The following is a 12,452-nucleotide window of genomic DNA, read 5'->3' on the forward strand; positions in this document are numbered from 1 at the left end:
GTCTAGCCGGCACCCAGGACGGGGTCTGAATACACAGGGGTGTCAAAGACACATTTGGTGGAGAAGTATTTGTGAATGAACACACACACACACACACACACACACACACACAGTCTCCTCTCACTCTTTCCTTTCCCTCTCACCCTCCTGTGATAAAAGCTTCCCCTCTCCCCCACGACACCCCCTCCACCACCATCCTGATGGGCCCCGTCCTGGGCCCCAGCACACAGGGAGTGAACACCTACCCCCCAGGACGCTGGAGTGGCTGGGAGGAGGCCAAGCGAGACCGGTCCCCAGAGCTCGGGCCCAGGGGAGGCTCTTCTAGGCTCTGGCTCCATGGGCGAGACTGGGAGCGGAAGGGACGCCTTGGCCCCAGACCATCAACCCCTCTCCCTTTCTCCATGAAGTCTCTGCCTCCCTCCCTCCCACTGCATGGGGGGAGAGGCGGTGTCTGTGCCCTTGAACCCCAAGCCCCGCCACCTCCTAGGCTATAGCCCAGACTTCTCCCTCCAGTCCCTAGAGCCCCAGGCACAGAAACACAGGGCTCCCACTCTCCCCACCCCACCCTGGCCAGCTGGCCCTTAAAGCTGGGCCTCAGCCGGGGAGCCAAGTGCCTGCCAGGAAAGGCGTGCCTGTGTGGGCAGCCACTTTCTTCCAGAAGCCTGGCCCAGCTGGGAGGGACCTGACCGCCAAGCTGGGAAACCCAGGTGCCCAGGCCCGGCTGCCATCAGTGGAGGGCCAGAGCTGCAGTGGGGCCCCAGTGCCGTCCTTGAGAGGGGAGCTGGGGTCGGAGCCAAGGTGGACGACCAGTAGGGCAGGCAACACCAGGGCTGTCCACGTGCATGTGCGTGTGTGTGTGTGTGTGTGTGCACGTGGGTGTACTTGTGTGTGCCAGGAACACACTTGTAAGTGTCTGTGTGTTGGGTTAAAATTATGAAGGGGAGTTTAGAAAGATTCTTTATTTTCCAAACTTTCTATAATCCTATGTAACTTGTAATGTAAAACTTTTTTTTTCTACAAGAAATTCATGTCTGTTGTAGAAAATTTGGAAACTGCAGAGAAGCAAAAAGAATAAAACCCAAATTCCCAGGAATCCCAACACTAACATTTGCAGTTATTTTCTTCTCCTCTCAAAAATATTCATGTATGTGTACATTTTAAAAACTAAAATTGAATCATAATAAATATCCTATTAAAAAATCTGATGTTTTTAACAGTATAGGGTGAACCAACACCATGAGAGGCCACAGTCCCCAGCAGCACTCCTTTGAAGGTCCCTCCAGGCCACTCTCCCCACAGCCCCACCCCCATCACACACACACTCTCACACATGCACACTCATACACTCACACACACACTCGCTCACACCCCCACACTCTCACACCCATATATACTCACACATACACACACTCACACACACATAACCTCACATATACTCACACACATATATACTTACACATAATCTCGCACACGCACACACACACACACTCATTCCATCATCCTGGCAACTCCAAGGCAGGAGCCTGTCTTGCCAAACCAGAGAGGAAAATTGGGGCCCCAGGAAAAGCAGCCCCAGATGTGCACAGAGCTTATATCTGGGCGGCCCCGGGGCTCATGACCGGGTGACGCCTGCCAGGGTGGGTCTGGGGAAGGACCACTGTGTCCTCACCCCGGCCCAGAACCCAGCCTCCTCTTGCCCACTCTCTGGGAGCTCCAGGGACACCCCCCACCGTGTGGGTGGGAGTGTGATGGGGGCAGTTGAGACCCAGACCTGTTAACAGGCAAGTTCTTCAGAGCGGGCGGAGGAGGATGGAGAGTCGGGACAGGACGAGAAAGATCCCAGAGGCTCCCCTACAACTTCCCAATGAGGAGTCAGGGGATGCCCCGGGGGTTCTCCTCTCCCCATGCCCACCTCCGGCCCTGAGAGCCCGGGTGTGGCGGCCTCGGTGCTCTAGGAAGGGGGAAGGCTGGGGGAGCCATCCAGTTCTCCGCCATCCAGCCAGCTGGGAACGCTGGGAATCTCCTCACTGCTCCCACCTGCTTCCATTTCCAACAGTCTGGCCTCAGCCCCCTGGCCCCAGCCACACCCCACCACCATCCCCAGGCTGGAGGGTCTCGGACTGGGACGTGCCCGGGAGGAGCATCTCTTCTGGAGGCATCTGGGTAGCACGGGTCATACTTACAAAGAAGAGCAAGTTGAAGAGGAAGAGGAAGTATTTGGTGACTTTGATGCAGGCTGACCCCATCCTGCTGGTCCGGGAGCTCGCTGCGGAGAAGGCAGGTCGGTCAGCGCGGGGCGGGACCTGGCTGGGGGCTGGGGAGAGGAGAGGGAATCAATGCTGGTGGGTATCCCAGACCCACCGGCCCCAGATCATCCCAGCTCACACCCCCCCAACTACCTCATGAGGTAGGTACTAAGGTCAGGTCCTGTTTCAGGGAACCCGGAGGCCCAGAGAGCTTAGATGACTGACCCAAAGCCATGCAGTAGGGTGTGGGGGGTAGGTGGCAGCTGGGGTCTGGGTCAGCGATTTCACCAGGGCTCAGCCTAGAGGAAAATTATGGAGGAGACCCTCAGGCTCCCTGAGGCCAGAAACCCCAGGAATGGCCATGGCCCTCAGGCCCCATGGGGCTAAGGGAGCCAGCACAGGCAGCTGGGGCCGAGACAGCTGGACTGGGACAGCTGTGTGGGCAGAGCTGGGCTGGGGGGTGGGGAGAAGCAGGCCACTGAGCAGAGGGAACAGAGGGCCCAAGGCATGGGCTTTATCCCTTCTTCCTCCTGCAAGGGTGCAAGGCAGTCCTAAGCCTTGTGACTCTCCCCTGTCCACACGGAGGTCCCCTCGCCCTTCTCGCATCATTTTTGCCAAGTGGGAGCCCAGCTTCAACACCTCCAGCGACCGGGGTAGGGGAGTTAAGGGGGAGATTCGGGCACAGCACGAAGCAAAGCCTCCAACAAAGCAAAAGACGGCCTGGCCACGAGCACCCCGTCACAAGTGGCATGGAAGCAACATCTGACTAAAGCCTTACGGGGAATCCAAGAGCTACGTGGGGAGATGAGACTGAACACTCCTCCAGGCTCCAGGGTCCAAGACCTGGGTCTGAGAAATGCGGGGACAGCAGTGACTCAGAACCAGGGAAGTCTGGCCTCAGCAACTCCACCTGGGGCTTCCCCCAGGCCCAGAGGGGGAGAAAACAAGGGCTTCCCCTCCGTGCCCTCCCCCCACCCCCGCCCCATGTCAAGAGATCCAGAGATCTGAGATCCTGAACCCAGGCCTGGCCCCGGAACTGCTGGGGATGGTCCACATGAAGGAGAGCTTTGTTTCCTCTCTCCCTTCCCAGCGCAGCGCCTGACAACCACAGGCGCTTCGTAAACGGGCGCGGAGTGAAACGGCGAGAGGAAGGAGTCTCTCACCAAAGGAGGCCTGTTTTTCTTTCCTATCAGGGACCTGCTTGAGTCTCTCAGCCGCAAGCAGCTTATAGATAAATCATCATTTCCCCAGAAGAACTCCAGCACAGCATTTGAGCGGGCAGCAGCGGGAACGGGACGCCGGCTGCATTCTTGTGAAATTGGAGAAGTGTTGAAACAGTCCTTCGGTAACTGATGTCCGCCAGCCGTGTTGCACAGGCAAGGGAGTTTCTCCACTCTGCGGCTCCCACATCCTCCGCTCAGGCTGGGTGTCTGAGGCAGCCTCGCTGGGCGGCGGGTGTTCAGAAAGGGGCAGTTCTTGTTCACTGTTCACAACAGTGAACACCTGGCATCCCCCTGAACAGCATCTGCTCTGGACAGCCATTGGCATGTGTCATCCCTTTAATCCTCACGACCTGCCCAGAAGGTGAGGAAGGTCTTCCTGTCCTGGGGAGCATGGGGTGGGGAGACAGCCTCAGAGAGATGAGGTAACTTGCCCGAGAAACATAGCTCGTTAGGCAGTGGTAACTCCCGAGGTCAAGATCTGTGAAGGGCTGCCTTCCGGGGAGCGGCCAAGGCTGTATAAAGGGGTCTCTGGGGATGGCTGGGATTCCATTGTCCAGGTAGGTGGTGAGCACCAAGGTCACTGCTCAAAGGAGCTCTGGTGTGTGGGCAAGGAGGCAGAGGCTGCTGGCCTCGTATCCCCCGATTCTCCGGGCAACCCTGCTGGCCTCTTGTCACTCACACAAACTGAAGTAGGCGTAGGGCAAAGAAAGCCCTTCAGCATCCTACAAGCAAACTAAAGCTCAGAGCGGTGAAGCAGCTTGCCCAAGGCCACATGGACCAGCAAGGACAGAACCCAGTCCTCCTGGCCCCTTAGGCCGCCTCCTCCTCTCCAGGAGGCAGTTGGGTGGGTTCAGACACTAAAACAGGAGCCAGGCAGCCCCATGACTGGCAGGTGGCTTGGCCAATCAGGGCAGGCCCAGAGACTACCTGGGAACCGCCTGAGGGAAGAGAAGGGGCTGAGAATCGGAGCCCGGGGTGCGTGGCTCCAGGGCCTGTTGGCCAACATCCAGGATACAAAGTGTTTCTGCCCCGCAAGCGTTGACATTCCCCGCTCACAGAAACAGGGAGCAGGAGATGAACACGTTCTCCATGCTGGGCAGAAGCTGGGCGGTTCCACGAAGGGCTGGAAGTCAGCTCAGTCTGGGGACGTATCCAGGTTGCCCCATGATGGGGTCTGGCATCAACCTCAGGGAGCCCATAACCACCACCAAGCCCCGAGGAGACCCCAAAGTCGGATTCAGAGGGTCCGGGGTTACGCTCTAGCTCTGCCCGCCCACCCTGAGGCCTGAACCTCAGTTTCCTCATCCACAACAATAAGAATAAGGGTTGGTATAGGGCAGGGATTAGCCAGGTGGGGCCTGTGGATCAAATCCAACCCACCGCCTCTATTCTGTACGGCTTGCAAGCTAAGAACAGATTTTTCATTTTTCAATAGATGGGAAAAAATAAAAAGACTATTTTGTAACACGGAAAATTAAAATAAATAAGTTCAGTTGTATTGGCACCCAGCTGTATTGTCCACAGCTGCTGTCACAGGCAACAGCAGCGTGGGCCGGTTATGACAAGAGGCCACTGCCCCGCAAAGCCTAAAACATTTACTGCCTGGCCCTTTATGGAAGAAGTTTGCAGGCCCCTGGGGCAGAGGATCACATGGCACACACACAAGTGTCTGTAAAAGGTGGCAAGGATCAGGACTGCCATTAGCTCAGGATCTTCGGGGAGAACGAGCTGGGCGGCAGGAATCGAATAGACAAAGGTTCAAATCCTAGCTCTGCCAACGCACAGCCACAGAGAAAGGACTCACAGGGCCTCGTTTCCCAACTGAACCCCCTGTTATAAAGAAAAGTGAGATCAGCGCCTCGCACAGTCGGGGCTGGGTGAGCTGGAGCTGGGTAAGCGTCTTTATCGGCACTTGTGGAAGGAGTGAAGGGTGAGCGTTTCACTTGCTCATGAAACTAAACAAAGAGAGAGTCTCCCAATATTGTGCTTTGCAGAAACACTAGAAGGTCTGCCCATGCTTTCCTGTGAGGATGTCTGGAAAGCCACAAAACAAGGGAACGAGATGCAAGTACATCTTATTTGGAAAATTCTGGAACAGGCACTGACAGCTCTGTGAGCAGTAGGAAGGAGGTGCTGATTTTATGTTATACTCTATACAGGTAAACTGACCATTTCTAAGCAACTCCAATTTAAATTGACCAAATATAAAATTTTATGCCAAATCAGTTTATACAATGGAATTATTATGCTACTAATATTTTACTAACTCCTGCTCATCCTTTAATACAGACCTCAGACATCCACCTCCTCCAGGATACCTCCTACTCCAGCCACCCTTGTCACCACCATCAGGGCCACACGCTCCCCACCAACACATATGCTGGTTAGGAGCCCTCCCCCTCTGCTTCCTTCCAATGGCACTGGATACTAGAGCAGTTCCTGCGATGGGCTCTGGCATCAAACTGCCTGGGTTTGAATGATGTTCTATCACCTCCTAGCTGTGTGACCTTGGACAAGTGACTTAACCTCTCTGAATCCCAACTAACTTATCTGTGAGAAGAGGAAAATAAAACCTTTTTGGCAGATTTGCCCAGAGATTAAATTAGATAATGTGGGTAAACGCCTGGCATGGAGTAGGTTTTCAGTAAGTGGAGGTCACTACTATAACCCATGATGCTGCACAGCAATTTTCTACTTCCTTGCCCGTCGCCCCCGTGGACTGTGATAGCTTGAGGGCAGAGACTATGTATTATTTACGAGGTCAAAGTAGGCTCCCAACAAATTTGCTGAATGAAAGACTAGATGCATGGATGGAGGAAGGGATGGAGGGAGAGAAGGAGGGATGAGTACATGGATGAAGGGATAGATGAGGGATGGAGGGATGGGTGGATGGAAGGAGGGATGAGTGGAGGGATGGCTGGGTGGATAGATGGAGAGGTGAAGGGGAGGGGAAGGAACTTCCACATAGAACACCAAGACTTTCAAGTACTCAGTCACACAAAGGGAGTCTGAGCTCCACTGCCCCTAAATCAGCTGAGACTCTCTTTTCAGCCTTCTTCTGTCTTCCCCCAAGGGGTGGGGTGGGGGATGTGTAGGGTGAGCACCCTGAGCCACCTCTGCATGCCAGGGCCCACAAGCAAGGCTCCCTCGCCTTCCCCGGAGCCCCTGGGGAAGATCCCCTTCTTTAAGAGAACCTCTTGTCTGTGTTGGGGCTCTGTGAGTCCACCCCTGCAGAGTAGGAGGTTGGTTTATCCTTCACTTGAGGTTGGGTGAGGAGCCCTCCAGCCTGACCCCAGAACCTGGGTGTCCCTGAATAGCCTTGGGGAAACCAAGTGGTGCGGTGGTGCAGCCCCTCAAGTCCAGGGTTCGTGCTCGGCGCCTGCTCTGATGGGACGTGCTGTTTGAGACCAAGCACAGGTGACTGTCCCCGGACTGTCCCCGGACCTCCCCACCCCCCGTCCCAGACCTGCCTCCTCAACGGTCAAACAACAGGCTGGGACCAGAGCAGCAGCATTTTCCACAGTAGTTCTTCCAAACACAAGTCCTAGAAGACACGCCCTTAAGAACAAGAGTCTTTTCTGTCACCAAGTTTGTGGAGCGCCAATTCTCCCCGAGTCACTGTACATGAGACACTTAGTGTCTCCAAGACACCTGGCAGTAAACACTGCTGACTTAAAACCATCTTTCACTCAACAGCCTAACATCACGTGGAATACACATTAGGCCCTTGAGAGTCCCTTGGGGGCCAGGGCTCCTGGACTCTAAGTGCTGCAGGATTCAAAGGAGGCGAGGAGATGCATGGCCCTTCGACCTACCAGCTGGCTCAGACCCAGCACCTGAGGGCCATGCTCGGGTCTCTTCCTCATTACCCTCATCCCACAGACACATCCCATATGCGTCTCTTCCAATCCACCACCTCTCCCGGCCCCATGCCTCACCTCCCCCTGGACCAGTGCAGCTCCCTGATTGGCCACAGGCTCCACTCCTGCCCTTGTCAAGCTGTTATGCACACTGCAGGGAGGGCTCTTTGAAAAATGCTAACTAGATCTTGTCACTCCCTTGCCTGCAACCCTCCAATGGCGATGTAGCTGACACTTTGCTATAAAATCCAGACTCTTATGTGGCCAGCGGGGCCCTGCCTGGTTGGCCCTGCCCCTCCTCGGTCCTCAGCACCTCCGTCCTCCCCATCCCACCTTCATCCCTAAGGCCGCTCTTTCTTATTGTTCTGTACACCAGGCCCCTGCCCACCTGAGCGCCTTTGCCCTCACGGTTCCTCTGCCAGGAGCATCTTCCCCCAAAGCCCCTGGCTGGCTCCTTCCCTTCCTATAAGTAGACTGAGCTACTCCTCCCAGAGGCCCTACCCGAACACCTGATCTATACAGCGGGCCTCAACTCCAGCTGCGCCTTAGAACCAAAATATGCCCGTGCACAGCCGCCTGTCCTTGCCCTACGCAAGTCATCAGACTCGGGTATGGGGGCTTCCCTGAGAACTGTAAGGAACAGCGGCTTTGACACCTGAGCCTGTCACATGACCCTGCTCATTGCAGTCATCCTACTGGTCCACTGGGGTATCCGGAGCCCCCATGAGAATATGGTTCCTTCAGGGGAGGGGCTGCGTCTGTCTCACTTGCCCCGTACCCCAGGGCCTAGGACAGTGCCTAGCACGTAGTAACCCCTGGATGTGTATTTGCAGGAAGAAGGAACAGAAAGGGGAGTCTGGGGAGGTCAGGAAAGGTTTCTTAGAGGAGATAAGAAAAACCAACTTTGATCCTGCAACTGGAGGATTCTGGGCCTTAAAAATGACATCATTGGCTTGTGGGGAGGGGTTGCTTCCTCCCAGGACTGGATTTTAATCTCCTTTGGGTCAGAAACGCCCGATAGAAGCCGTGAACCCTCTCTCTATAAAGATGCATGAAGACAGGCAGGCGCACGCGTTCATCCAGTTTCAGGGGGCCACTAACCCTGGAAAGCCAGGACTTACTTTCCCCGTCTCCCAGTTGCTTGAGAGCAGTGGCCCCCAGTCTTGGCCATACATTAGAATTATCCGGAGAGCTCTAAAACGTGCTGGTGCCTGCCCCGCCAATCCCCTGCCCCAAGCCCCTGAGATCCTGCTTTAATTGGCCTGGGGTGCAGCCTGGGCATAGGGTTTTTTTTTTTTAAGCTTCCCAGGGGATTCTCATGTATTGAGACCCAGCATGGCCTGGTCCCTCTGCTCTGAGTGGGATGCAGGAAGGCCTGGGGTCCCTGGTGCAGCAGGTCCTGGCCGGGGAGAATCTCACATGAAGCTTCCTGGACCTCTACTCCATCCTCCACTTCCTGAAGGCACATTCCCCGCATCCTTCATCAGAGAGCGATATCCACTGTGCAGAAGACTTTTGAGATCATTGCCTTTCTCAGAGGGGCCAGAGAAAGCAGGAGACCACAGGTCACAGAGCAAAATCAGGGCTGCACACACAGTGGAGGACCTGCAGATTCCTGGTCCAGGCTTTTCTCTTTCCATCTGCTGTCCTGCCCCAGCTCACCAGGCCTTCCGCATAGAGATTGAAGGAGAACTGGACTCAGAGTCACACAGCAGCCCTTGGTTCCCACCCCTGGATCTGCTCCATACGGGCCACGTAACCTACAGAGCTGCCTCCTTATCAGTGAATGGGGAGACTAAACCCACCCACCCCTCACAGGTGTGAAGGTGAACTGTAATCAGGCTAGCACCTAGCAGGGCTCGATCCATGCTGGCCCCCTGGCCCCCTCCTCCCTCCCACTCTCTCCGCCTGAAGATGCCAAATCTGCCACATCTTACCAGCTGTGTGGCTTTGGGCAATCGCTTCACCCCTCTGCCTCAACTCTCCCACTTGTGAAATGGACTTAATAATGGGCTATGGTGAGGCTTACACGAGTTAGTATCCATAAAATGCCTGGCACCTAGCAAGTGTCAAGTAAAAGCCACCAATGACGATGACGATGATTATTATCCGGAAGTTGTTGATTTCATGACCAACAGTCTGAAGCCCTCTGGGGGCCTAGATCCAGCCTCCAGATACATGCCCAGCCTGGAGGCTTCTGTGCCAGAGAGTAACTACTGCTGCTCTTAGGCAAGGGGGGTGGGGTGAAACAGGGCAGGGCTGGGCCCCCTAAGGAAGGAGGCCTCTGCCCTCCACAGGGTGGGGGGGCCTCTGTCCCTAAGCCTCCGGGCTGTGCCTCAGGGGCCTGCCTGAGACCTGGACGTCCAGCCAGTTTGGTGAGTCAGACAACTGATCCCGTGGGAGCTCAGTCAGCTTGGATAGAAAGTGGAGTGAGAAAGCCTGGCCTGGCTGTTCTACTCTGGAAACCTGCCTGTCAGCAGACACTCCACCTGCAAGCTGGTTCTTGGCCACCCAGCTCTGCAGTTCTCTGGACTTTGTCCCGATTGCCCGTGAAAAGAGACTGGTCACAGGTGGCTGTGTTTGTTTTCATGTGTGACAGGTGATGTGTTTCCTGAAACCCATGCTGACTCCAGGGGCTGGCTTTTTGACCTTCCTACTACCTTATTTTTCCATCTTGGGTCTTACCTTTTCCCCTTGTTGTTAAAACAGAAAAATAAAAATAAAAAGCTGTTACCCAGGACCTCCCTGGTGGCACAGTGGTTAAGAATCTGCCTGCCAATGCAGGGGCCACGGGTTCGAGCCCTGGTCCGGGAAGATCCCACATGCCGCGGAGCAACTAAGCCCGTACGCCACAACTACTAAGCCTGCTCTCTAGAGCCCGCAAGCTACATCTACTGAGCCTGCGTGCCACAACTACTGAAGCCTGTGCACCTAGAGCCCGTGCTCCGCAACAAGAGAAGCCACCGCAATGAGAAGCCCACGCACCACAACAAAGAGTAGCCCCTGCTCGCCGCAACTAGAGAAAGCCCGCGCGTGCGGCAATGAAAGACCCAACGCAGCCAAACATAAATTTAAAAAAAAAAAAGCTCTTACCCTGGCAACCAGAAAATCAGGAGGCCATAAAGCACGATTAGGATCTCACATTTCCTTCAAGACTTAGGTTTGAATCCCAGCTCTGCTTCCTCCTGTGTGACCTTAAGCAAGGGAGTTACTGAACCTCTCTCTGAGGCCAACGTCTCATCTCTAACATGGGGATACTAGCAGGACCCCCTGTCTCGTAGGGTTGTTGGGGGACTGAGATGGGGCAAATAAAGAGCTCTGGGGGCACTGTCAGCTGCTCACAACGCAAGTGAGCGAACGCCACCACCAACAACACCATGGGGTGGAAGAAACACATCCAGATCAGACGTCCCCAGGAATCCCAGGATTTTAGAGCCCAAGGCCTCCTGTTTGTCTTATAGAGGCTGAACCCGAGGAGCAATGATCCCAGGAGCCGGTGTGACAGGCTCCTGTTCTCCTGAGGACCTTAACAGCCTGAAGCTGGGACTGACCCCTGACATTTGGGGGAAGGAGGCCAGGGGTAGCAGAGGAATGCAGGCCACCAGCCACCCTGGCCAGACTATGGCTGTAGAGTGACAGGACTTTTTCATTTGTATAATGCCATTCCCACTGTCTCTCGTTTAATCTCTGTAACAACCCCCTGAGATATTACTACTCCTATTTAGCAGATGAAGAAACTGAGACTCAGGTTCAGTGACTTGCCTAAGGTCACACAAGTAAGTGGCTAAGCCCTGATTGAACTTCAGGTCTGACCTGAGACAAAAGCTCCTTTCTCTTCACCTGCTGCCAAAGTGAATTAGGTCAATGGTGGAGCCTGCCCGCTCCACCCTGCCACACCTCAGTCTGCTTGCCTGACACCCCATCTTACCCCAGTTCTGAGGCCTGACTCTTGGCTTCCGTCAGGAAGGAAAAGATCGGCCCCACCAATCCTGGCCACACTGTTCCTTCACTGGCTGATGAGGCCAACAGATGTGGTCCTTCCTTGCTTTTCTCTGAAACCCAAGCAATGAGACCAGAGGGCTTTCAGCATGAAGAAGGGGCCACTCTGACAGAGGGTGCAGTTTTGGGGAGAGCAGACACTTTGAAACTTGCAGCTTCCCCACCTGGCCCAATGCAGCCAAAGGTTCAAGATGAGGTTGAGCCATAGTCTCTGACCTCTCCCTCTCCATGGCTCCCCTTCCTATTTTTTTGCAGGCTGCTTGGGCCCCATGCAAACCCTGCTCCCTCTCAACCCCGGGTTCTAAGGCTTGTACGCTCAGATTCACGGTGCTAGAAAGGCCTTGGACATCACCTACTTCAGTCTCCATTTGTAAGATGAGAAGACTGAGGCCCAGAGAGGACCACGAATCCCCACCCTTCTGGGGAGTGTGTTTGTACAGGGCAGGGAGGGGACTGGTTAGAGCCGTCAGTACTTCCCAACGTGTTTCGCATCATGATACATGTAGAGAAGTACACATATTTGTTCAGCACCCTGATGTGGACAGACGACACTGGGCCTGGTCTGAGGTCACCCACCCAGAGCTCTGTTCCCGGGGCTGAGGAGATAACCAGCCATTCGGGCACATCAGTTGGGAAGCCCTAAGTTAGACAGATGTTTAGGACTATATGAGAGGCTGCCCAGGAGCCCCACAGTCTAGGGGCCCTAACAAGAAGACCCAGATTCCCAGGTGGGCTCTCAGGGGTCAACTACCTTCTGAGGACCCCTCCCCAGCTCCATGGTGGGAGGGAGAATAATGAACCAGTTCATAGTATGGACTTGAATTGAGAGAGACCTACATTCTAATCCCATTTCACAGAGCTGTGTAATCCTTGGCAAGCTGCCTACCCCACCGAGCCTCAGTGTCTTTATCTGTAAAATAGGGATATCAAGGCTTGTCCAGGAAGATGGTGGAATCGGCTTGCCAAAGCCTAGAAAGTAAGCACGACAGAGGCAGGAGTCTCTGAGAAGAGGTCATGTTAGGCAAAGAGTCCCTTCCTTACGTGGCAGGAGGAGGGTAGGCATAGAGACTCTCCCTTCAGATGTGGGACACACAAAGATTCCTACAAACTGACCCTGGAAAGTT

The 12,452-nt window shown here is 54.8% G+C and overlaps 1 protein-coding gene across 3 annotated transcripts in view; it reads right to left on the minus strand.

Annotated features, from left to right (window-relative positions):
* CD82 (CD82 molecule) overlaps nt 1–12,452 on the minus strand; it is a 52,056-nt gene that overhangs the window by 22,379 nt on the left and 17,225 nt on the right. For 2 of the 3 annotated variants that reach the window (XM_030864617.3, XM_030864621.3), the window contains exon 2: nt 2,184–2,266. In XM_030864617.3, the coding sequence (XP_030720477.1) occupies nt 2,184–2,246 (63 nt within the window). In that variant the 5' untranslated portion in view covers nt 2,247–2,266. Of the gene's footprint in view, nt 1–2,183; nt 2,315–12,452 lie in introns of all 3 variants that reach the window. The other variant, XM_030864619.3, reaches the window with a different exon arrangement.

The sequence above is a fragment of the Globicephala melas genome, chromosome 8, assembly GCF_963455315.2.
Source record: "Globicephala melas chromosome 8, mGloMel1.2, whole genome shotgun sequence".
Classification (NCBI taxonomy): Eukaryota; Metazoa; Chordata; class Mammalia; order Artiodactyla; family Delphinidae; genus Globicephala; species Globicephala melas.